Raw genomic sequence first — 26,830 nt, 5'->3', positions numbered from 1 at the left:
GCGACACAACAATAACATCTCATTACTCTACAACATTAACATAATCCAACAATATAAATCTGGTCTGAAAGAACTGGATACATATCATCTCTAAGTACACCTTGCTTTATATTGAAAGCCTTGGATAAACACCCTTCCTGATTAGTATTTAGGGCTACCACATCAGTATGCACTACATATTGATTTCTTTAAAAGTTTTTCAGTGGACTGAGTCCCTCAATTTTCAGGTTATCAATGATTTTACAATTACAATATCTTCTTGCTAAACCTAAACAGTTAACATGCTTGGACTAGCAGAAACATATAAACTAAATTCTGGTTAAAAATAATTTAATACTCTGCCTCTTTGCAGATAGCTCTCCTGTCATCTTTGTTCAACCAGCGGAAATACAGCTACACTGCAAAGTTGCTAACTATTGGAATCATGCCATTCAAGAATGAATGACAGCACCAAAATATCACATTCCTTTATGAGAAAGCTAATCTGGTCCAACTTCCAGGTTTAAATGAATAAAATATGCTCTTTATTTTTGTTTCCCAAAGAAGTTAAAAATTGCTCCATATTTGTCTGCACGAGATAGATACCAATCCTAAAGATGGCAAGGAAGTTCTAACCACAAGCAACCCACCAGGCTGACCTCACCTTCTGACGTAAGAAATATATGTAAACATAAAATTGATAATTACCACTTGTATTTTGAAAAGGAGGAGTTAAAGATAGCAGTTGTCCAAAACTAAAGTCTCCCACATATAAATACTAGGCATTCTGCTTTAAAATCACATCTTCATCACTCTCCATAATTGCAGAGATCTATCACCAGGGAAAACTGGACTGAAGCAAGGCTCTGAAATCAAAGTAATGCTGGTATGTTCCAGTTTCATTTTGTGTTACTGTAAGGGATAGTGTCAATTTGTGAGTGCATTTGTAGTGATTAATGCACTAATCACTGTGCTTTCTCGCATACTGCATAAAAGGCATCAGAGTGTGTTACACACAACCATACTGCTTAGTTGAAGGTTGCAGGAGTCTTCTTGTAAAACAACATTTTGTAAAACAACAAATCTGGGTGATAGAGAGAAAGGGGGACTTTTTTAGAAAACTTTAAAGCTATATTGCAGATTATGGCAAAATGTAAAGAAATAAATGGAGTCACAAGGAACTGTGGATGCTGGAGTAACTCAGCAGGTCAGGCAGCATCTGTGGAGGGAATGTATGGACGACATCTCAGGTCAGGCCATTTCCTCAGACTGACAGTAGTATGGGAGAGAAAGCTGGAAAAGAGGTGGAGGCGGGACAAAGTCTGGCAAGTGGTAGGTGGATAGTGAGAGGGGGTTTGATTGGCAGATAAGTGGACAAAGGCTAGAGATGAAAAGAAGACAAAAGGGTGCCAGATAAGAAAATAACAAGAGTGAAATGTAAAGCTAGAAGGAGGGATATAGCTGGAAGAAGACAGGTGGGAGAAGGGTTAAACAAGAGGGATGTGATGATAGAAATGGATACACACCAAGAAAAGGAGTGAGTGGGTGGTGGTGGTGGTGGTGGTGGGGGGGGGAGGAGTTAAACCAAAGATAGATACAACATGCTGGAGTTACTTAGCTGGACAGGCAGCATCTCTGGAGAGAAGGAATGGGTGATGTTCTGAGAGGGTCTGAAGAAGGATCTCGACCTGAAACATCACCCATTGCTTCTCTCCAGAGATGCTGCCTGTCCTGCTGAGTTACTCCAGCATTTTGTGTCTATCTTTAATATCTTTTTTTATGTTGTTAGCAGACCTGGAATGTTGCATTTGGCCCTCTCGGGCAAATAGTTTGTATACATAAATAGTTACATAGGTGACAAGATATTGTCTGATGCTTGTGTGTAATCATTGCATAATAAGTGAATGTAAATATAATGTGCATCATTGTGTATCACAGCTAGAATAGGTGAATGTCACAGCTAGAATAGGTAAAGACATAAATGTTTGTTAAAGAACAAAATGGTTTCTTAAATTATATTATATATTTTAATCTCAATAATATGTAAATAAAATTAAATAGGATGAGTGTAAGTGGGCAATGATGGTCTGCACAGTCTCAATGTGTACAAAGGCCTGTTTCTGTGCTGCATGATTCTGATTCTATTCAATTCTACTCGTACTAAATGCCTGCAATTATACTGAATACATTAAAATTACTCTGCATCTTGTTTTATCTATATTTGTAAAATATTTTTGTACCAACTACAGATCTGATCTACAACCATGGTTTCAAAACAAATCATTGCGCTTGTATTACTGCTCACCCTGACCTTGGCCTATGGAAAGGGATACGACACACGTCGGTGGAAAAAAAACCGGGGTAAGCTTGAACTTCAATTTGGACAAATACCACTTACATTAATCTGTGAAAGTCAAAACTGGACAAGCACAACTTGATTTTGTTGACTAAACTCCTTAAACTTTCAAAAATTCAGTCAAACAAAAATACAAATTTGTTCCATCACAAGAGGTTCTCTACTTAAAAGTTTATTTTCACAATACATATGTTACAATATCATCCTGGTACTGTCTTTAAAACACTCTCACAATTTTCCTTTCTGTACATGTTTTGCATATAGTTAAAGATGGAAACAAAATATTCTTAAAATGGTCAGCTGGTCGAGCAGCAAATGTAGAGAGACATATAAAGCTAATGTCTTAAAAGTAGATGACCTTATATCAGAATTGATATTAACTAATTCTATATTCTGGTGCTTGGAAGAAAGGTCATCAACTTGAAACCTCAGCTGTGTTTTTTCTTTATAAATTATGTTTTGTGAGTATTTTGAACATTGTTATTAGTTTAGATTGTCAGCATCTGTAGTACTATGCTTTCCTTTTACAGTATGCATATATACATGCTTGTATTATTCACCTATTGTAGCTGTGATACACAATGATATACACTGTATTTACATTCACTTATTATGCAACGATTACACACAAGCATCAGACAATATCTTGTCACCATTTAACTATTTATGCATACAAACTATTTGCCTGAGAGGGCCAAATGCAACATTCCAGGTCTGCTAACAACATTAAAAAAAGATGTCAAAGATAGACACAAAATGCTGGAATAACTCAGCAGGACAGACAGCATCTCTGGAGAGAAGCAATGGGTGATGTTTCGGGTTGAGCCCCTTCTTCAGACCTTCTCGACCCGAAACATCGCCCATTTCTTCTCTCCAGAGATGCTGCCTGTCCCACTGAGTAACTTCAGCATTGTGTGTCTATCTTTGGTTGAAACCATCATCTGCAGTTCCTTCCTACACATAAAAGATGTCAAGTTGAGTGAGTGGAAAAACAAGATGGCAGATAAAGTACATTGTACAACATGTAAAGTTATCCTATATGGCAGAAAAAAAGACGGAAATAAAGATTATTTTTAAAAGATGAGATTGCAAAGTGTTGATGTTCAAGGAGAACTGAGCATCCTTCCACACAAGGAAAGCAAACTTGCAAGTGGATCAGGCAGTTAGGAAGACAAATGGTTTGTTGTTGTTTACTGCAATAGGATAGTACAAGAGTAGCACTTTCTTACTCTAATTATGTAGGACTGGTGAGATCACACCTCAAATATTGTCTCGAATTTTGATTTATTTTTCTAAAAGTAAAAACTTGCTGGTGAGAGCATAGCAAAGATTCATTAGATGAGTTCCTGCGAATGGTAGGTCTATCAGAAGAGATCAGGTTGAGCAGACTAAGCCTCTATTTAGAGTTTAGGAGAAAGGGACATCAGTGAAACATTTCAAATTCTTTGTGGTCTCAGCAAGGTAGGTACTGTGAGGATATTTACTCTCTGATGAAATTAGAACTAGGGGGGTCACAGTCTTAATCTTCTGACCAAAACAGTATTGGAAACTCAGTCATTGACAGTATTTAAAACTGAAGTGGATCTATGGGACTAGCAAAATTAAGAAATGTGTTGATAGGATAGGTTAATGGAATTGAGGCAGAAGATCAGCCATAATCAATAAATGGCAATTAAACTCATGAGGCCAAAAGGCCTATTTCTAGTTTCATTTCTTATGTCGATACAAACAATCAACATTGATTGACACAATTGATTGCCAATCTGCTGCGCTATTACTACATTCAAATAGTCCTGTCTTCATTTAACTCCCGTGTTTATGGTGGTCTCCAAAACCAAATGTATGTGTAGAGTGCAAGAAACACTGTCATAAGTATAAGAAGTCAGAGTACACTTGCAGTGGACAACTTGCCACTCCCAAATAGGTAAATGTGCACGTAGCATTGTTATCAAATAAGATGGTACTATCTTTGCATTCTAGTTGCACAGCAGTATTTCTGTCATTGAATTCTGCTACATCTCACAGCTCTTTGTCACAACCCAGTCATTTAAGCTATATGATTAGTATTTTCAGTACAGGTCATCAAATCTATCCCCCCCAACACTACCCTCAAAATACATGGGTGAGTAAGCTTTGCTTTACCTTAAATCTCTGATGCTTAAATCTCTAAAACTGGCTACTAAGAAGGATTCCACAGATTACATTCTACATTGCCTATTCTTCCATCAAACCAAAGAAAATCTAGAATGGGTGAATTAGGTTTGCTATGTTATAATTATGTTTTTGTCAGAAATTAATGAGAGAATGCATAAGATATTTGCTTTATTAAACATTTCAAATGCAACTTTAAATGATTGATTAACTGAATATTTTTATTATTTTCTAAAATGGCACCGGTGATTCAGGTGATGATGATGATTCAGTGGGAAATGACTCGGGTGGAAACGACTCAGGTGCAAACGACTCAGGTGCAAATGACTCGGGTGCAGATGATTCTAACAGCAAAGAAGGTGGTAAGTTTGACTGATATTGTTGAATCCTCAAATAAATGCATTATCTTTAAATGTATACAACAATTGTCCATTATATTCCATGCAGTGGATTCTGCAACTACAACAGCAGCAAAACCATCATTGTTAAACCATTAAAGCACCACATTCACGATTTCTAATTATGTATATGCAGTTTATCATAAAATCCTCAAAAGTACATCAGATATTCAATGTTTTTCCATAGACTGCAACATTTTGAACCCCCCTAACAAATTAGCTTAGCTGTTGAAACTACTGATACTATAACCCTGAAAACATTACGCTATGCTAAAGATGTATCCAAAGACATACAATGTGTAAGCAAGAACTGCAGATGCTGGTTTAAATTTAGACACAAAATGCTAGAGTAACTCAGCGGGTGAGGCAGCATCTCTGGAGAGAAGGAATGGGCGACAGTTCGGGTCGAGAACCTTCATCAGACTGATGTCAGGGGAGGGAGCGGGACAAAGATAGAGTGCAGGCAAGACTAGTGGAAGAACTGGGAAAGGGAAGGGGATGGAGAGAGAAAGCAAGGGCTATCTGAAGTTAGAGAAGTCAATGTTCATACTGCTGGGGTGTAAACTACCCAAGCGAAATAGACGGTGCTGTTCCTCCAATTTGTGCTGGGCCTCACTCTGATAATGGAGGAGGCCCAGGACAGAAAGGTCAGATTGGAAATGGGAGGGGAAGTGCTGAGCCACTGGGAAATCAACATCTTAATTTTTTAGATTGGCATATGCGTATGCAACGAATAAAGAGATAATGAATCACATGCAGGCAGAGGAGATTAGTTTAACTAAACATCGTGTTTGGCACAGAAAAGGGGCAAAATGTTAAAGTTAAACATTTAAGTAATTGAAATGACGTGCATTTGATCATTTAAAAACAGATTTATGTATAAAGGGGCACCAAATAAAATAAAATAATTAAACACTTAGAGGAAACAAATTGAGAAAAAAATTGAGGAATTAATGAGGAATTAATTAGATCCAAAATTAATTGCTGGAGATGTTCTGGTTACAACTTGCTAGGTTAGAATAGAGACAAAGGAAGAAAGTCTCAGCTGAACAAGCCTTGCTGGAGGACTGTGGTCAAGAGTGTGAAAAGCTGCAGACATGTTCAGTAGAATGAAGAGGGCCAACTCGCCTCTAATGAATCTAGCTAAAACTACTTTAGAGGAGTGGAATGTACAGAGACCAGATAGAAGAAACTTAAACATGGAGAAGCAAAGAGAAATATAAGCAAATGGGGAAGTGATAAAAGCTTCAGGAGCTTTAGGATGAATGGAATTGTTGGAGGTAAAGCATCAGCATTCAGTTGCCAAGTGTATTTATTTATAAAGGATTGATGGTGGTTTTGAACGGAAGGAATAAGTAGTTCCGGAGAGGAAGGCACTTTTTTAAGCGGAAGGGAAAAGGTCAGCCAACAAATTGAGGATGGGCCACAAATTCTGGCCTCACTAACAAAACCCACAGATCATAACATGATGAAGAAATAAGTGCTTACTGTTAGTAAAGTAAGGTTAGTTTAGTAATATACACTCAATGACAACTAGAGTATTATCAAAGTAAGAATATATTAAAAATAATAACCAAGGTCTTGCTCAAACCAGATATCAAATTGGGAAGGGAGAGAGATATTTTAGGGTACACATTCGGATGCCATAACAAAGGCAGCTAAAGGAGCAATAAGAATGAATGGAATGATTAATGTTGACATTTACCAAGAGATCAGCGGAGCTCAAGGTGGTGCCTGGACTGGAGAACTTTACCAAAGGGGAAACATTGGATAGACTGGGCTTACTTTTTCTGCAGAGGCGGAGAGGTGACCTGAAAGAAGTATACACAAATAACAGAGGCATAAGTAGGGTAGATAATCAAAATATTTTTTCCGTTGGTAGGGGTATCAAAAACAAGAAAGCATAGATTTATGGCGACAGGAAGGAGTGGTAAAGAGGATCTGAGAGGTACATTTTTATTTACACAGAGAGTGGTTGATATCTGGAACATGCTGCCGGAGAAGGTGGTTGAATCAAATGCAATTAATATGTTCAAAAGGCATTTAGACAGACTCTTAGAGAGGCAAGACACAGAAAGATAAGGCCCTAATGCAGGAAAATTGGGTTAATATAGATGGGTAAAAACGCAGACATGGACGTGGTGTGCCAGAGGGTCTGTTGCTTTGTTGCTTTGCAGGACTCAGTGACATAGTGATCACAGAAGCTTCTAGAGTTGGAGAATTTCGAGAGATATTGAAGAACAAGACTATGGAAGTTTTGCTAGTGCTACTCTGGACAGTTTAAACTAGATTAGATTGGCAAGGGGGCAGTATCCAATGCAGTCGTGAGGCAGGTAGGAAGCTGGGATTCAGTAGAAATGTCAATTACAACAAGTAGATACATAGACAGGAGTAGGGCAAGAAGCAATTCTAGAGGCCTGCCAGGTAAGGCAGATGAACTCAGGGCATAGGTATATAGGACTGGGGTGTTATTGCTATTACTGGATAAGAGAGAGGGAGGACTGGCAACTTAATGTCCCAGGATACAGGTGCTACAGGTGAGATAGAGGTGGGGGTAAAAGAGGAGGGAATGGTGCTCTACTGATTGAGGAGAATATCATGGCAGTGATCTGAAATGACATTACTGAAGGATATTCCACTAAGTTTTATATGGGTGGAACTCAGAAATAAAAAGGGGATGATCACCTTGGTGGGATAAAGCTCAAATAATCGATGGCAATTAGGGGAACAAATATGATGGGAGGCTGTAGACAACTGCAAGAATAACTAAAAATAATTTACATTTAATATTTGTTTATGTTTTAGCCATCTATCGTGTTTTAGAGATATGGGAGGGGTATAATTAGTGGGTCAGAGGTGTATTGTTGTTTCATTATTACATTGGCCGGCAAAATGGATAATGCAGCAAGGCTCTAGAAGCAAGGGTGCCGGAATATCAGTGGTATACCTGTACTTTCCCTTTACAATCGACCTCCAAAAGTGCAACAGCACCCCCATGCTAAGATTAAAGTCCATCTGCCATTCCTCCATCAATATCTGTAACTGATCTATATCTTGCTGTATCCTTTGACAGTTTTCCTCACTGTCCACAACGCTGCCAATTTTGGTGTCATCTGCACACTTGCAACCAATCTGTCTACATTTATGTCTAACTCATATCTTTTATCAATCACAAACAACAGAGGCCATAGCCCAGATCCCTACAGAACTCGTCACAGACCTTCAGCCTGAATATTGTCCTTTCACCACATTTCTCTGCCTTCTATCAAAATACCAGTTCTGAAACCATACGACCAAATCACTCTTAATCCCATGCATGTAATGCTCTGGATGCTTCCCACGTGGGATTTTATCAAATTCCTTACAAAAATCCATGTGTGCAACATGCATTGCTCAAGCCTCATTAATCACCTTTGCCACCTCCTCAAAAAAAAATTAAGTTTTAAGGTGGGGGGTGGGAGGTTAACATTTAATAGGAATTTGTATTTTCATTCAGAGGGAGGTGGGTACATCAGAAGAGCTTCCACAGGAGATAATTACGGCAGGTACACTAACACCATTTAAAAGACACCTGTTAAGGTACATGGTTATGAAATGGTTAGAGGGATATGGACCAAATGTAGGCAAATGCCACCATCTCAAATGGGGCACCTTTGGTCAGCAAGGACAGGTTGGGCTGACGGCTCTATTTCTGTGCTGTAGACTCCAGTTAGTACGCCATTAGCTCCCACAGACAAACCTGTGCTGACGGTCCCCAAGTACCCCATTCTCTTCAAAAGGCAAGAAAATCCTATCCCTGAGAATATGCCCCAATACAAGTTGAGGCACACGGGCCTATATACTAGTTTATCTGTACTTTCCATCTTAATAAAGGAGCAGCACTGGCTACTCTCCAGTCCTCCGGGACCTTGCCTCTGGCTAGTGAGGAAATATAGATCTTTTTTCAATGCCTCTGCAATTTATTTTGCCTCTTAATAACCTGAGATTGATTGCATAGGGCCCTGAGGAATTATCCATCTTAAAGCTTTTCAGGAGTCCAAACTACACCTCCTTCTTGATCTCAAAGTGCCCTAGCATATTAGTATTCTTCACACTGAACTCACTATTCTCCTTTTCCTTCTCCTTGGTGAATACAATGTACACATTTAGTATATTGCCAACATCCTGACTCCAAGCATAAATCCCCATTTTTAATTCTTGTGATCCTACCTTCTTCATCGTTACCCTCTTGTTTTTAAGGTACATATATAAGGTTTCGGGATATATATATATATTTATGGCCCCTTTTAGCCCTTCAAATGTAACTTTAAGGCTCATATTGGTCTTTCAAGTTATTTCCTGCTTGATTTACATTCCCCAAATTTTATCTTCCAAAAAGTTACATGTGCTTCCCTTTTCTTTTTTTACTAAATCCACAACCTGTCTGGTCATCCAAGGTTTCCTTCCTTTGCCATCCTTGGAACATGCCATTACTGAACTCTGATCAGCTGGTCTTTAAATGACTCCCATATGTCTAATTTACCCAATAACAACTGCCCCCCCCCCCCCCCCCCCCCAATTTACTCATCTTTACATTTGCCTAATAACTCCATAATCTGATTTACCCCAATTCATTATTTTTCCCCAAGGTCCAGAACTGTCTTTATTCAACTGTCTTAAAACATATGGAGTTGCAAGCATTGTTTCCAAAATGCTTTTCCACTGAAACACCAGTGACTTGGCAAGGATCGTTTCCCAATACAACAAATTGAAATCTATACAACGTATTGTCTTTCTTGCATTCAAGTCACCATAATGGCCACAACACTAGTCCTATGCACTTGAATCAGGCTCTCAGTTCAACCTCTTTACCTATGGTACTCATTGTATTGAACTAAACACACTTCAGCCCATCGGTTTCACCATGTTCTCCCTGCTTGTTCTTCCTTTGAGACTTACTGGTCATAACCTTTACCTTCCTACCAGTGTTTCCATTTACTGACTTGTTTCTCTGGTTCCCACCCCCCTGCCACTCTCGTTTGAACACTCCTGAGTAGTACTGCCAACCCTCCCTGTAAGAAAATGGGTAAGGTCATAGACTATTATTATGACCTTGATTAGTAGAAAAAAAGTAACAAATGCAAGCAACATTTAAAGTTTCTTTCCTTTCTTTCTTTCAAAGGAATAAAGCGTGGGCCACGAGGGCCGCGTGGTCACCCAGGATCACCGGGTCCTGCTGGTAGGCCAGGGATTGGATTGCCTGGAGCTCCGGGTAAACCTGGATCACGAGGACCAGAGGGACAATCATTTGCAGGGAGACCAGGCATTCCAGGAGGCCCGGGAAAACCAGGTGCAAGAGGATTCCCTGGAGAAAAAGGCAACAGTGGATCTCCTGGGAAAGAAGGAGGAAAAAGGCAGTGCAGGACCCAGAGGACCTCCTGGACCTGCTGGATTATCAATTCCAGGTAAATCAGGTCCCCAAGGAGCAACCGGTCGTGCCGGTTCACCTGGATCACCTGGAGAGAAAGGAAAGTCAGGGAGTCCAGGCCAACCAGGGCAAAGGGGAGAAAGGGGATCAGGAGCCCCTGGACGTCCAGGAGATAAAGGCGCCACAGGAGCAAGAGGACTTCCAGGTACACCTGGTTCAAATGGAATTGGAAGTCCTGGGCGTTCTGGTTCTCCCGGTAAACCAGGTGCAAAGGGTGAGAAGGGTTCAACAGGTTCACAGGGAATACCAGGTGCACAAGGTAAAAAAGGACTGCCAGGAGCAGCTGGACAACCCGGATATGGAAAGACTGGAGCAAATGGAAAACCAGGGTCAACAGGAGCCCCAGGAGCAAAGGGTTCACAAGGTCATCAAGGTTTGTCAGGAGCACCTGGACTGCCGGGCATAGGAAAAACTGGAAGTCAAGGTCCAAAAGGAGAGCGTGGTTCTACAGGGGCAAATGGCTACCCTGGAAGTTCTGGGAAAAAAGGAGAAAGTGGACAACCTGGAGCTCAAGGACCTGAAGGACGAGCCGGTTCACCAGGTCAGCAAGGTTCAAGAGGGTTACCAGGGTCCACTGGAGCACCAGGATCAAGAGGTCAGGCAGGACCAACAGGTTCACAAGGGTATCAAGGCTTAAAAGGGCAGCCAGGATCAACTGGTTCACCAGGAACACCAGGATCTTCAGGTCAACCAGGTCGCCCAGGTGCTCAGGGCGGACAAGGTCCAGCTGGTAGAAAAGGTGACACTGGAAATGCTGGATCACCTGGTAAATCAGGCAGTCCGGGTGCTACAGGACCTGCTGGGCCACCTGGATATCCAGGTAAAGATGGAATGAGAGGGTCTTCTGGAGCATCTGGTTCTCCAGGTTCACCTGGATCTCAAGGATCTCGTGGATACCCTGGAGAAAAGGGAGATGCTGGTCCTCCTGGTCCACCTGGGAATCCAGGAGAGTATTATGGAAAAATATCGGCCGGCAAACCTGGTTCAACTGGACAACAAGGACCAAGAGGTCCTCAAGGGCGTCCTGGTCCACCAGGCCCTCCAGGAAGAATGATTGTACAATCACAAAAACGTGATGATGATGATGATGACGACTCCAGCATGTCAGAGGAAGCTAGTTCTATTCCAGCATTTACAGCCACACTTTCTCATTCATACTCATCAACAGGAAAACCAGTAAAATTTGACAGAATATTAATTAATTCTAATGATAATTATGATCCATCAACTGGAATATTTACATGTGATGTATCTGGAATCTATCAATTTTCTTATCATATACAAGTCAAAGGAGCAAATGTTTGGGTTGGATTATACAAAAATGATCGACCTGTAATTTACACATATGATGACCATCAAAAAGGTTATATTGATCAGGCTTCAGGAAGCGCTGTATTATATTTACACAAAGGTGATCAAGTTTACATTCAATTACCTTCAAAAGAATCCAATGGGTTGTATTCATCAGATGATAAAACGTCTTCCTTTTCAGGGTTTCTAATTGCTCATTCATGATGCACATTAACTGAAATGGGTGATGTAAATGAATCTATTATGACTGTTCATTGATCAGAAGGACTGAATCCTGATTAGAGATCAAATTCAAATGTAGCACAGCGTGAAAGGTCATAGAAACAGTATGTTCTTGCATGGAGTAAGTTTGTCCTATTGTTATTTTTCCTGTTAATAAAACATTTCTTAAAACAAAATTATTTGACTACATTGGTTAATTTTTCAGTCGATGTATCAGACATGGAAGTTTCTGCACGCTGCAATTATTCATTTTATTTTATTTGTCCTTTTCCCATAGTAGTATTGCAGTTTAATTGTTGCTTTTAAAGATGAAGATGCTTTTACAGGCTACAAATAATGTATTAAAACAATCTGGAAAGTTTTATGCATGAAATGGAACACAAATTAAAAACACAACTTTGCTGCAGCAAGCTGATAGTTAGACTTGCCCATGTATCTCAGCTCATATTTTTGCCCATATACCTGTTCCCCGCACTTTCTCCCCCACATCCAACCAGGTCCCCAGCAGCCCTTCCAGATGAGACAGGGATTCGCAAGCACCTCCTCTAACCTTGTCTACTGATCTAATTACCTCATCTACCTCGTGCTCCCGATGTGGCCCCCTTTACATCAGCGAGACCAACGATCATGTTCGTGATCGTTTTCACGATCACTTGTGCCCAGTCAGCCCAGGGCCTGTTGGATCTCCCAGTTGCTAACAATTTTAACTCCCCTTCCGATACCGACCTTTCTGTCCTGGCCTCCTTCATTGTCAGAGTTAGGTCCCTGCTTGTCAATTCTAATGGGAGGAACTGGAGGGACAACACCTCGCATCCTATTTGGGTTGCTTACAACCCCACAGCATGAACACTGTGAACCGCCTCCCCCCTTCACCAGCCACCCCCCTGCTTTGCTGGTTCCCCCTTATACCTATTCAACCTATGTCCGTTCCTCTGGCTTGACATTTCACGCCTCTTCTCTTCTTGTCAGATCCTTTTTCATCTCTGGCCTTTGTCCGCCCATTAAACAAACAAACAAACAAACAAACACACAACCACAAATGCTTATGATGATGGATGGGGTGCCAATTGAGCGCCCTTGTCTGAATGGTGTTAAATTTCCTGAATGCTATTAGAGTTGCACTCATCCAAGCTTGTTCTGAGTATTACAGCATTCTCCAGATCATTGCTTTGTATTTGCTCGAAAGGCTTCAGGGTGCCAGGGAAGTCACCAGCTGCAATATGTTTGGCATCTGTAGCCATGGCTCTTATAACCAAGGTATTTATATGGATGATAGACAAAATGTAGGAGTAACTCAATGGATCAGACAGCATATCTGGAAAAAAGGAATTGGTGATGTTTCGGGTCAGAACCCTTCTTCAGACTGGTCATAGAGCAGGAAAGCAGTTGAAATCACAGTGCAGTGTGAGGCTTTTGCAGAACTTCTGTCAGAGAGAAGAGGAAAACTCCTTCAAAGTAGGCGTACCTTGAGGAGCCTTCACAGTGGAGCAGACAAAATGTCTAGGAAGGATCTGCAGATGCTGGTTTAGACAATAGACAATAGGTACAGGAGTAGGCCATTCGGCTCTTCGAGCCAGCCCTTCGAGGATAGTCCAGTTGTGTTTCTAATCAAGAAATGTTGCTTGTGGGAATTCGGCAATAGTAATGTCATTGAAAAGTAAGCATAGGTGGATAGATACGTTCCTGTTGGAGTAATCACTGGCAGGCACCTGTTATGACACACCCTAAAGCCCATGCCTGAAGTCTTGGTCCATGCAGGTATAAGCAGTTATATTTACTGCAAAGTTTAGACTGATATTCAACATTCTACAATCATGAGAAAACATCAGTATGTCTGGCTTCATGATGGAAGGTAGTTCATTGATGATGCTGCGGAAAATAGTTGAACTTAGGACACTAACCGATGAACCCTATCTGGTATTGCCACGTGGCCTGGGCGATAATGAGGACATAATAGAGAAGGTATTAATTTAAGCAGATTAATTTATTTTAAACGTGATACAGGAGGAAATGGAGAGTGAAAGAAAAAAATGAAACTGTAGCTAATTGTGAGAGTGATTTAAAAACTGGTGTCAGTAGTCCCTCGTTACTTTGATAATACCTGGATCGATTTGCATTTGAAAAAGCAAGAACTAATTAAGAATAGTCGGCATTGCTTTGTACGTAGAAAATCATAATACACAAACTTAATCAAGTTTTTTGAAGAGATTACTAAAATGGTTAACGGAGATTAAATTGTGGAGATTAATACAGAATAGTGTGGGTTAATGGAGATACAGATAGAAGTGCAAAATGTCAGATTTTCCGAAGTGAGGGCAAGGGATAGAGTGATAGGCATCTTTGATGGTCGCGTAGCAGTGGTCAAGGGTGTTTGATCCTCTGGTGTTGCAGGAGACATGTTGGTGGAAGTTAGGGAGCGATTTCTTCAGGTTGGCTTTGTTGAAGTTCTCGGCTACCGTGGTAAATGCCTCGGGGTAAGCCGTCTGGTGCTTGTTGACCATGGCGTGCAGCTCCTCCAGTGCCAGACGGATGCCAGATGTTCGAGGTGTGGAGAGCAGGAGTTGGATAGGACTGACAGGTCTGAGCACCACCCAGAGTTGACAATGAAGCAGACGCGCCCTCATCCCCCTTTACCAGATGCCATCGTACGGTCCATACGGTGGATGGAGAACCCTTCAGGCTGGACCGCTGATCAGTTGGACTGGTGGCCAAGGAATGGTTAATGGAATTGAACGCAAAGAAATGTGAGGTGTTACATTTTGGGAAGTCTAACAAGGGCAGGACCTACACAGTGAATGGTAGGGCTCGAGGGAGTGTTGAACAGTAGAGGAATCTAGGAGTGCAAGTACACAGTTCGTTGAAAGTGGCGTCACATGTAGATAGGGTGGTGAAGTTGACTTTTAGCACATTATCTTTCCTCGGTCAGAGCATTGAGTATAGAACATGGGAGATCATGTTACAGTTGTAAAATACATTGATGAGGCCACATTTAGAGTATTGTGTTCAGTTTTTTTACCATGTTATGGGAAAGATGTTGTCAAGCTGGAAAGGGTGCAGAGAAGATTTATAACGATGTTGCCAGAACTTGATGGCCTGAGCTATAGGGAGAGGTTAAGCAGGCCAGGACTTAATTCTTTTGAGCATAGGAGATTGAGGGGAGATATTATTGAGTGGACAAAATCATGAGAGACACAGATCAGGTAAATGAACAGTCGGGAAAGAACGGGTATCAAAATGCTCGGAGACTTGTATGAATTAGGAAAATTATTATCATTTCAACAATTACAACTGAAATATAATTCGAGAAATAATCAATATTATAAATATCATCAAATCCGTGACTATCTGAAAAAATACACAAAAGACTATCATAACATGTCCCCAGACTTATTGGATGAAGCCATGAAGACAAAGGCTGAATCAGCAAATCTAATATCATATTTATACAACATTCTTTTAAATATAGAAATACCTACAACCGATGGTATTAGAAGAGACTGGGAACAAGACCTAGCTATAAAAATTTCAAAAGAGAGCTGGGATAAACACTTACTATATGTGCATAAATGCTCGATCAACGTACGACATACTCTAATTCAATATAAAACATTACATAGACTATATTATTCAAAAACTAAAATAAATAAACTTTTCCCCAATGTCTCATCCATTTGTGATAAATGTCAGTCACAAGAAGCTACCATAGCACAGTCTTTTGTTTTTTGTATAAAACTCCAAACATTTTGGAACGAAATATTTGAAATCTTCACAAAATTATTTAAAATAAAACTTGTACCAAAAGCAGAATGGATCATTTTTGGAATATCAGAAGGTAACCCCGAATTAAACGTGTTTCAAAAGAACTTACTTAATTACGGGCTAATAATGGGGAAAAAAGCTTAAATTTTGGAAAAATGCTCCAATACCAACAATAAAAATGTGGATTTCAAACATGTTCGAAACACTACACTTGGAAGAGATGAGACTCCTCCTAGCAGGCAAAGCAGACCACTTCCAAAAGACGTGGTCTGCATTTATGGAACTATTACAAGCATAAGGTGCAATAGTAATTTAAAATATAAATGGTACCAGGATCTGGTAACGGGGGGTATAAAATAATTTATTTTTTTTAAACACGGTTGGTATATCGTTTTTTGCGAGTTTTGTGTTACAATAGAGCGATTGTTTTTCCTTTTTTTTTCTTTTCTTTCTAGGGTCTTATTTCCTTTCTTTACTTCCTTCTCTAACTTCTTCCCTAAGGGGCTTTCTTTTCCCAACACTTTCCTGCACCTTCACGATTCTTGCTCACTTTCCTTACTTCTTTTATTTCTATCTTTTTTAAAGCTCGAAAAACGAAGTGGTACAACAAATGTAATAAGATATATCTGATGTGTATTATTGTAATTTACTAAGAAGTATAGTTTAAAAAAAATATATCATAAGGAAATAGGCGACGTTTCGGTCCGAAACCCTTCTTCAGACCAGTCTGAAGAAGGATTTCGGCCCGAAACGTCGCCTATTTCCTTCGCTCCATAGATGCTGCTGCACCCGCTGAGTTTCTCCAGCATTTTTGTGTACCTTCGATCTTCCAGCATCTGCAGTTCCTTCTTGAATACTAAAGGCCTTGTTTGACAGTCAATAGAAGCAACTTCCTTTCACGGTGAAAATAAGTCTTTCTTTTGTTTAGAGCCGGGGGGCTACATCCGGCCCGCCACGAGATTTTATCCGGCCCGCACAAGTTCTTAATATGTTCCGTGTGGCGGGCTATTTAGCGGGTTCTGTGGTAGCGCAGGACCTTACACGTCAGTTTGCTCTAAACTTTAGAGATACAGCACTTAAACAGGCTTTCACTCGCCCCCACCCCCACCACAAACACTATCCTACACATGCACACACACTAGGGACAATTAAACCAACCCAATTACTCTACAAATCTTCAGTGTATAACCAGCATATGTAGTTCCTTCCTATACAAACCTGTAAGTGTTTGGAGTGTAGGTGGAAACTGGAGCTCCCAGAGAAAATACATGCAGGTCAATGGGAGAATGTACAAACTCCGTATACAGCACCCATATTCAGGAACGAATCCGGCACTTTGGTGCAGTATGGCAGCAACTTAAGACTGCACCACCCTGCCGCCCAGTTATCTAGTAACTGTAACTTAAATTATTGCAGCAGTTTTTAAAATCCCTCCAATATGTTTTTTTTGCAAAAGGCAGATTCTCCCCCTACATTTTGACTGGGGGAAAAAAGGAAAAAATATCAATTATTCGTGACCAATGACCTTGTTGTATTTGTTGGGCCAAAGGATAAATTATGTCGGAGCAACCTGTTGAAAGCTATCATATGGCCATGCATTTATTGTAGGTTGGTGTATCAGTGGCGATGTTGCTGCAGATGAATGTGTCAAGGCAATGTTTGTCGAAGGTGTTTGTCAGGACTTTTCCCTAAATATTAACGTGGGAATTTGGGTGCAGAGAAACTACGCAAAAGTCTATTGAAAATAACATGCATGGGAATCGAATCCCAGTGAAATATACCACATGCTGAGCAATTTTGCATCAACCCATACAACGCTGTACCTATACATTGAACTGATCACACAGCCATTCGATGTAATAGTCCGGATAAATGTGTTAATTGTTGATGCGCATTCACACTCACTTTCATCTTCCACTTGATGGTCACCTAACTACAGAATGATTTGTGTGCTCCATTAATAGGAAATCTCTAGTTTGGATATAGTCTTCAGAACCTTTTAAGCATTTATATTTAGAGTAACCCGGGTAAGGCTGCTTCTCCAGCTTCCATTGGTCGCTGTCTGCTAGGGCGCTTCACTGCCTCCTCCATCGGGTTTGGTTGGAGTTGCCGTGGGTGGGGGGGGAGAGAGGAGGGCAGGGTGTTGGTGGGGGGGGCAAGGTTTTGCCATGCTCCTGACTTGCTGCAACAAACCCTGTCGGTGGGGAACCAGTAAGTGTGTGTATATAAATTAATTCACCCACCCTTTAGCTTAAAGTTTAACCTTGGTTGATGGCTACAGGTTTTGTTTTGTTTTGGATTTCTTCCATTTGTATTACTTAAGTTCTATTTTGAGTTCATTACATTTATAAAAGTGACATTTCTTTATTTTTTCCTATGGCCCGCAAAAATGTGCCAAATATATAATGTGGCCCTCATGCTGAAAGATTTGGAGTCCCCTGGTTTAGAGTATAGAGATACAGCGAGATATGCCTTCCAAATTTGCATTGCCCAGCGATCCCCATACACTAACACTATCCTACACAAGGGGACAATTTACAATCTTTACCAAAGCCATATAAACCTGTACATCTTTGGAGTGTGGGTGGAAACCAGAGCACAAGGGGAAAACCCACGTGGACGGGGAGAACACTGAGCACCCGTAGTCAGGATTGAAACCGGGTCTCTGGCGCTGCATGGCCACTGTGCGGCCATTAAAAAAAAAAACAATGGTGTCAGATTGCTGTGGGGAGGTTACAAATAAACAGTTTATTTTTCCTAATCCTACACTTGAAAATAATCTTTCTAGATTTGCTAATGGCAATTTGATGAGAATTTTTGATCCTAAAATTTGAAGTTCCATATGGTGGCATATGGACTGGCAACAGAACAATAACATTCTTACTTGATTCAGTTTTATAGGCCCATTAACACAATTACGCACAATAAAGATTCAATAATGCAACAAATTAATAAGCAGTAATACTAGGCAGCCTGCCCATAATATTTGAAAACCAAACTTTCAGAGTGCATCTAAAACCTAGAGCTAGGGTAATTCCTGCCACAAAAGGACTGAATAATACTAACATTCCATTAAGCCACTGCCCGGCACCAAGGTAGCTAATAATTCTGTCCAAAACATTGGAAGATTCAAAATGTTCTGATATTTAAAAAAAAAAATCAAAAAGTAAATCTAAAATAAAATAAAGGGAACAACCTTTAATGCTTTAAACAAAACATTTAACTATGCAAATATATTTTTTAGGAAGTTATATAACTTTGCCATTTGTCATTCCTCTCCAATGCCACAAATGTCGTCAATGTTCTTGTGCCAGGTATAACCTGGCAAACCCCGGGGAATTGCAACATTCACATTCTGTGATAGTGCTCCATGGGTAAAACCACTGCAAAGTACAGCCAGCAAGTTCAGGACTCAGGCATTCATGTGAAAACCACAAACGGTGAACTTGCACAAAGGATTGCCAGCATTCCTCACACGTTCCAGTCCATTGGGAACTACAGTCATGTGGGTAAATATCTGACATTTTTAAATTAATATAAAATTGACCAACTTTTATAAATACTCATTGCTTCGTCAAAATTTCCTATTCATGTTGTATGTATGGGCAGGATAAACAAGTAAGGGATGAGATTTTGTCTAATGACAAATAAATTACCCACAGTCACAAATTAAGCTCTCTGGGAGCAACCTTCTACCTCAACCAAATCAGTACTTGATCATTCTTGTTGGTTTAACCAGAATAATGGATAACATCTAGCCTTTTTTTAATGATTCGATGACATAATAATGCTTCAACCATATTTATAAATAAGATCATAAAATAAGAAAATCAAACCCAAAAACAAATCCAACATACCGAATCAGGAAATATGGGGAATTTGGGGTTGAATTTCCTCAAGGATTTGTAATCAGAAAGATTCACTTAATCTGCCCTACTTATTGGCAATCTAACAATTTTATACAAAAATAGATGAAAGCAAGCAGGAATCAGCAAATCCGAACTCACACCAACGTTGACATTGGGTCGTTGGGGGCGCTGCGAGTCGGCTGCCCTGCCAGTGTTCGTTATTTCGACATTTTTTGGGGGGCGTGTCAAATGTTAGTTTAGACAATAGACAATAGGTGCAGGAGTAGGCCATTTGGCCCCGAGCCAGCACCGCCGTTCAATGTGATCATGGCTGATCATCCCCAATCAGTACCCCGTCCCTGCCTTCTCCCCATATCCCCTGACACCGCTATTTTTAAGAGCCCTATCTAGCTCTCTCTTGAAAGCATCAGGAGAACCTGCCTCCACCGCCCGCTGAGGCAGAGAATTCCACAGACTCACCACTCTCTGTGAGAAAAAGTGTTTCCTCGTCTCAGTTCTAAATGGCTTACTCCTTATTTTTAAACTGTGGCCCCTGGTTCTGGACTGCCCCAACATCGGGAACATGTTTCCTGTCTCTAGCGTGTCCAAACCCATAACATTCTTAGGTGTCTCTTGGTGTGCCTTGTGTGGGGAGGGGAAAGGGGGAAACAGTTTTTGGTCGCCTCCTCCACAGACAGACGACTTTTTTCATGCCGCCTCCCTCACGGCCTAACTGCTTGGTTTGGAGCAGCCTTTCCTGGAGTCGGGCCCGGAGGATCAGCAGCAGGCACAGTGTGTACTTTTCCATCGCGGAGCAGGCGAACTTTTGCCTGGGGTCGCCAAAGAGGTGTGCTCCAATCGCTGGCCTGTTGACTTTGGCATCATGGGGCTGTGGCCTGCGGAGCTTCTAGCCGTGGGCGTGGAATGGACTTCCATCAGGGATCCCTTGCCAGGGATCGCCGGTGAAGAGCTCCGACCGCCGGCCTGCGGCCTATAACATCCTGAAGCCGCGGTCTCCGGTAGGAAAGTGCCGATTCGGGACTTCCAAGCCGTGGAGTGTGTTTGACCATCCCGACGTAGGAGTTTTGATCATCCCGACGAGAGGGCTTGTACATCGAGCCGTCCGTAGCGGCAACTACAGAAGGTTTATGGCCCCGACCACGGATGAACAAAGGAAGACTGACTGAACTTTGTTGTCTTCCACCACAGTGAATAATGCTGTGGTTGATATTTGTGTTAAATCTATATTGTGTATTGTGTGTTCTTTTTAAGTGTATCACTGCTGGTAAATTCATTTCACTGCACGTTCGTGTGCATGTAACAAATAAAATTGACTTTGACTTTGACTTTGATTCAGTAGTTAGTTATTAAACTATAATTCATGCACAAGATACTCAAGGTAGTTCCTTAAGCACATGCCAACCTATATGTGTATTGATTTTTCAGCATATACTCATGTCAATCAACAGGCAGCTCCAGAGATGATAACAAATTTAAAAAAATCACTAAACAGAACATCATTGCTTACTGCTCTTCTAAAATTCAATTATAATAAGCCAAAGTGCAATCAAACACAGGGACTGAAAGATAGCATATTACATACAATAAGTTAGGACAGAAATAAAACTCAGATATAATGCAAAGGAATATATAATTTACACCCAAACTTCTTTAATCCTTCAAGTTAAAAGTAAGCACAATAGTTACATTTTTCTCACACAAATTGATCGGAATTCCACCAGTGTTACACTGGAATAATAGTAATGCACCAAAAGTTCGAACTATTCCTTCTGAAATTCATAATTATTTGAGTATATTTGACCTTGACTTGTAACACAATTCACTTGGATACATCTATACAACCAAAGCACATGACTTGAGGCAAGGATATGACTCGAATAAGTAGGACATCAAATGTTTTACACAAGAAGCATCGTGTATGATTTTCAAAACTGATCCTGAAAAGAAGATCCAGTCATAAATATCTCAGTCATAATGGTTCATCTTCAACTGGCCTACGTAGTGATTCTCCACAAAATTCCAGAGATACAAAATTAATTTCAAATATCACACTCCAAAATGCTAACCACTCACAAGTACACTGCAAAATTATAGATTTATCGACAGGAAATAATGTCTTACCTTTGAAGGCAGATGCTTTGTAATTGTATTCAATGGATGCAATAACATCCTTCCAGAATTCATATTTCTTCACATTTCTATTCTGTGGAAAAAGGAATGATTTGAATTTTTTTTTTAATCCATTCAATGATTTAAGATAACATTCATAAGCAGCTAAAATTAAAATAACACTACATTAAATAAATACGGTCTGAAAGATAGAAAGATTGAGATCATTACACCAAATGACTACAAAAAAAATTCAGAAGTTCTAGTGCCCAAACATTCCATGTGTTATATATTTGATGGAAATAGTGGATGCACTAAATGTCATCTTCCAGAGTGTCATTGATTTTAGAATTGTTCCCACAGATTGAAAGGTAGGAAATAAAACTCCAGTAGTTGAGAAAGCACAAACGCTGAATTATTTTAAGTGGTAATAGAGAACTTCTAGATATCACTTCAACTTATGAAAAAAAAATTGTCTATCAAATCTGTTGAAATTTTGAGCTTTCAACAAAGAAAACAGATGAGTCAGGTGATGTTGGATGTTTGATATTCCAGATGGCCTTAAAGAATTTCATGCAAGAGATTATTAAACAAAATTAAAGCACACAATACCAGAATTACCACAGTATTGTAGCTATAAATTGTTTACAGACAAAAGAATAAATAGTTCATATTCAGATTGAAATTCTGTGAGTGGGGTGCCACAGATCAGTGCTGAGGCTCCCACTGTTCACTATCTATATCAATAATTTGAATGAATGGATCAAGGCGACAGTGTGGACTCGGTGGTGGATGCAGGGACACTTCAAAGGGTTTTAAGTACGCTACAGGAAAGGGGGAAAACATGGCAGATGTAAAATACTTTGATAGCATGCAACAAAAGCCTTTCACTGTACCTCGGTACACGTGACAACAAACTAAATTGAACTGGATAAGTGTGAATTCAGCCATTTTGGTTTAAAAAATGGGAAGTGGAGTATTTTCTACAAAGAGAGCGTATGAAAGATACTAGTGTTTTACTGGAAATACTTTGATATCTTCACATTCTACTGAAATTAAAGAGTATGACTTTCGGAAACTTCTTCAAATCCTACTGTGAAACCACAATTACCTCAACCATTGGTTCTTTAACTTTAATCCATTTGTATTTTGCAATTTACAACATTGTCTCTTTCACAAGTCAATTCCCAAAGCATATTCATTTGCTTGCGTAGGAAGGAAGAAGGGTTCTGAACCAAAACATCAGTCTGAAGAAGGGTTCCGACTCAAAACCTTACCTATTCTTTTCCTCCAGAGATGCTGTCTAACCTGCTGAGTTACTCCAGCATTTTGTGTCTATCCTCGTTTGCTTGTTCTGTTCTCTGTATGGCTCATGGCGGGGTAGTTCACAGAGAAATATAGTTATATCATGTTGATACCTTACCAAGTGTTGACTACATGACTTTCCTTTCCTTCACTGTGCTTCGTGTTCTTGGTTCCCTGTATCTTTCTGAAGCCAGCAAAGTCATACCAGAGCCAGATGGAATACTGGATACCAGTAAAAGTTCACAAAATTGATTTCTATGTTGGCCAAATTGTTGTACGAGAGAAACTAAACAGAACAAGCTAATATGCTTACATTTAGAAAAATGTGAGATGATCTAATAGAAACATGCAAAGTTATTAAGAACATTGACACATTGTGAAATGATATTGCTCCTGGTTGGGGTTACATTCTCAAACTAAGGAGCCAACTGTTCAGGACAGAAATTAGAAGAAATGTATTTTTACAGGGACAGCTAATCTTTCTAAATCACCTCCCAAGCCAACTTGCTGAATGTTTTCAAAACAGATTGCTATAGATACCAAGGAACATGGGTTAAGTGCATAATTAAGATGATGTAATTGAAGGTTAGCCATGATCTTGTAGAATTATAAAGCAGAATACAAGGAGGCAAAATCGTTTTTTCTGTTTCTTCTCAGATAGGAGTTGAGAAATTGTTCTCAAAACTTAGACAAAAAAAAAGGATTTTTATGCAAAGCTAGTGGGGTTTTCTATTTTTCATTTCCAGCAACAAAACAGTTCGAGAAAACTACCTTGAAACTTATTTTTCTCCCCTTCCCATATGAGGAAGCAAATGGCTCAGATCAAATTTGACCAATAGCATCTTGTTTTCATCTCTTGTTGGATGCCACAGGATCCTCAATATCTTGCTACAAATTATGCAAGGTAGGCAATAGGTACATGTTGTCAGAAGACAGTTTTCATGACTGCATTATGTCCCTGATGATTGTGGACATTTACAGAACAGTGGAAAACACAAAAAGATTCATTCAAATCAAAGTTGGCATTAATTAAAATAAAATTAGACATGCTAAATTACTTAATTATCCTATCCTTCCAAATTGTGACCATATTCAAATGAATGAGGTCATACTCGATGCACCATTTATCGTTGGTATAAAGCTGAGGAATCAGATCTCAAGTTTTTCAGCCCTTTAGCTCAGTGCATTACTCAATGTTGAGCCCAAGCAATAAGGAGTGAAGTAGATTCATCTTCATCGGATCTCTAACATGTTCCCCATCTCCCTGGTGCAGTTGGCAAACACACTGATGTGCACAATGCACTTAAATGGCAGTTATCTAGATCAGCTCACCTGAATTATCATCCAGTTCCATTCTACACTCCCATTTTGTGACCTGGGAACAGATCAAATGCTTCAAAATGCTTCACTGCATCTCTACCAACATAGCAAAATTCAAGGATCCATTTAAATATCTTCATGTTCAATAAAAACTTGAACATGACCATAATATTCTTATCACACCTGTTGACAAAAGAAATGCTAGTTACATGGCTAATTGACATCTACTTCAGCAAGGCTAACTCCCGAGCTTCTGACATCTCCTTTCAAAAGATGACCCGACAATTGATCATAAGACCTTTGACTCTGACCTGATATATTTACAGGATCTGTTTACCCCTCAGTCTCCAGCCTCCTTGTCTTCCAACCAGACCCATTTACTCTTATCTCCTCCCCAAGTTAATTAATTAGATTGAAGACCAATTGCTTCAGCCTGGTCTTATTCCCCAGACCTTAATTCTTCATAATATTCTTTCTCTCCTTGCCCTCATTCTTCCCACTTACATCCATGACACTTCTGATACCTCACACAGTTTGAACTGTTTCTAATTTACTGGTCATCCAAATTACTCCAATCAGTTCCCTTCTATTATCAATCGAACTTTGATGTAATTTTCTACTTTTTCACTTTCACATACCCTGTCTTATTCTTCCTCTCCCTTTTTTGATTTATTTAACAGCTTACTCATTACAAGCCCAAACCCCCTTTTGAGGTGAAGCAGTGATTCCTTTGCATTTCTCTTAATTTATTATAATATATTTAGTGCTCACTTTGTGATGTTCTTTATGTAGGAGAAACCAAACTCAGAATGGATTTTGCTTTGCTGATCCCAATGACATCTTTCTTTGACCTTTTACATTGGGTTTCATTGCGAGCATTGCCACTTTCATTTCACTGCACATCTCGTATGTGTATGTGACAAATAATCTTGACTTGACTTGACTTGAACTGTATAAGATTGAAAAATACCTCATCTTCTAGATATATTATATTGGATGACAGCAAAATTAATGATCTGTGTGCATGCGTCTGCATGCATTTGCCTGTACGCGCAAATGTGCCTGTCTTTATCTGAGTGCCCAACTTTATGGAACACAGAGCAGTTGAACAGAGGAACAGGCCCTTACATCACAATATCCATGCCAAACACGATGGCAAGATAAACTAGTCTCCTCTCCCTGCCTGTAATCCATAGCCCTCCATTCCCTGCATATCCGTGTGCCTATCTAAAGGTTCTTCAATATCACTTTATTGTCCATCACCAGCCTGTCAGTGCGTTCCAGGCACACTCTATGTAAAAAAACTTGTCATGTACATCCCCATTAAACTTTGCACCTCTCAACTTAAAGCTCTGCTCCCTACTCAACAAAAGGTTTAGATAATCTGGAATTCACTCCACTAGAAAGCTGCTGAAGCCAATAGTTTTTTTATGCAGCAGTATTATGGATGACAAAAGCATACAGATCAGCATTGATGTCCTGAGTAATCAGACAGGATGTGAGTACTGTATGCTCTATCTTTTCCACGAGATAACAGTTCTAAAATTTGGGAAACATTTCTGACCCAGCTCCAATGTGCTGTACTTATGTGGCCAAATCTAACATCCCAATATTTTTATTTCCATCTAATCTTTGTTTCTACATCCTTACGCAATGCTAAGTTGAAAAATAATTGAGTCTCAACTTCTGCCGTGATATTTTCCTAATAAAATTTATCATCACTTTGACAATGGGTTTTGCCCCATTTTTGGTGTCGGTGCTAGTGATGTCTCTGTGCAAGGAGAAAGAAATGAAAATCTAATGAATTTTGTTCCCACACAATTCTTTGTCAGCCTTATCATGACTAACTTTGGAGCAGTAGATGTGAGATCAAATCATACAACTGTTCTATTTCTCAAAGGACTGCAAGCACTATAGAGGAGAAAAAAGTACAGCAAAATATAATTACATATTATGTATAAAAAGAATGCAATTTGAATTGTGTAGCATCTATTTGAAATGTACAGTCAAAGGTTATTTTATTGGTCACATACACCTAGGTGTAGTGAAATGCTTCTTGCCAATGCAGCACATAAAGAAAGAATACAGACATAACAGTAATCAAGACATTTAAACATAAAAACATCCCCCCACAATGGTTCCCATTGTGAGGTTGGCACAATGTCCAGTCCCCATCCCATGTCCACGAATAGTCGGGCCTATTGAGGCCTCCACAGTTGCCTTTACGGAGGCCCGATGTTCCAGGCCGTTCTCGCCAGGTGATGGTGCTCTGGCGTCGGGAGAATCCTCTCAGCGGCATGGGACACCTGGAACGGCCGCTTCCCTTATCGGAGAATGCGGCTTCCGAAGCCACCAGGCCGCGCCGGATGGAGCTCCACCACTGGCGATCTCGGCGAGAGATCCCAGGCTCCCGATGAAAAGTCAGCGCCGCCGCCCGCAGCTGGCCGCTCCACAGTCCCGCAGCTCTTGTTTCGAGTTATGGACAATTTCCATTTAGATTGACTACCGCAAGTTTTACTTATTTAGGCATTAAGATCACCATGAAACACAAGGATTTATTTAAAGCTAATTTTATACCTTTAAT

The 26,830-nt window shown here is 40.1% G+C and overlaps 2 protein-coding genes across 2 annotated transcripts in view; one reads left to right on the top strand and one right to left on the bottom strand.

Annotated features, from left to right (window-relative positions):
• Positions 1–26,830, bottom strand: part of nt5dc1 (5'-nucleotidase domain containing 1) — a 439,504-nt gene that overhangs the window by 379,809 nt on the left and 32,865 nt on the right. The window contains 1 exon segment of the mRNA XM_055635784.1: positions 21,634–21,715. Coding sequence (XP_055491759.1) covers positions 21,634–21,715 — 82 coding nt within the window.
• LOC129697332 (collagen alpha-1(X) chain-like) lies at positions 766–12,060 on the top strand. Its single transcript, XM_055635781.1, is given in 5 exon segments — positions 766–865; positions 2,229–2,340; positions 4,741–4,848; positions 10,046–10,269; positions 10,271–12,060. Coding segments are annotated over 4 exon segments (2,025 nt in total). The 5' UTR covers positions 766–865; positions 2,229–2,243; the 3' UTR covers positions 11,867–12,060.

This window comes from Leucoraja erinacea, chromosome 5, assembly GCF_028641065.1.
Source record: "Leucoraja erinacea ecotype New England chromosome 5, Leri_hhj_1, whole genome shotgun sequence".
NCBI lineage: Eukaryota > Metazoa > Chordata > Chondrichthyes > Rajiformes > Rajidae > Leucoraja > Leucoraja erinaceus.
This window is presented reverse-complemented; position numbering and strand designations above follow the sequence as displayed.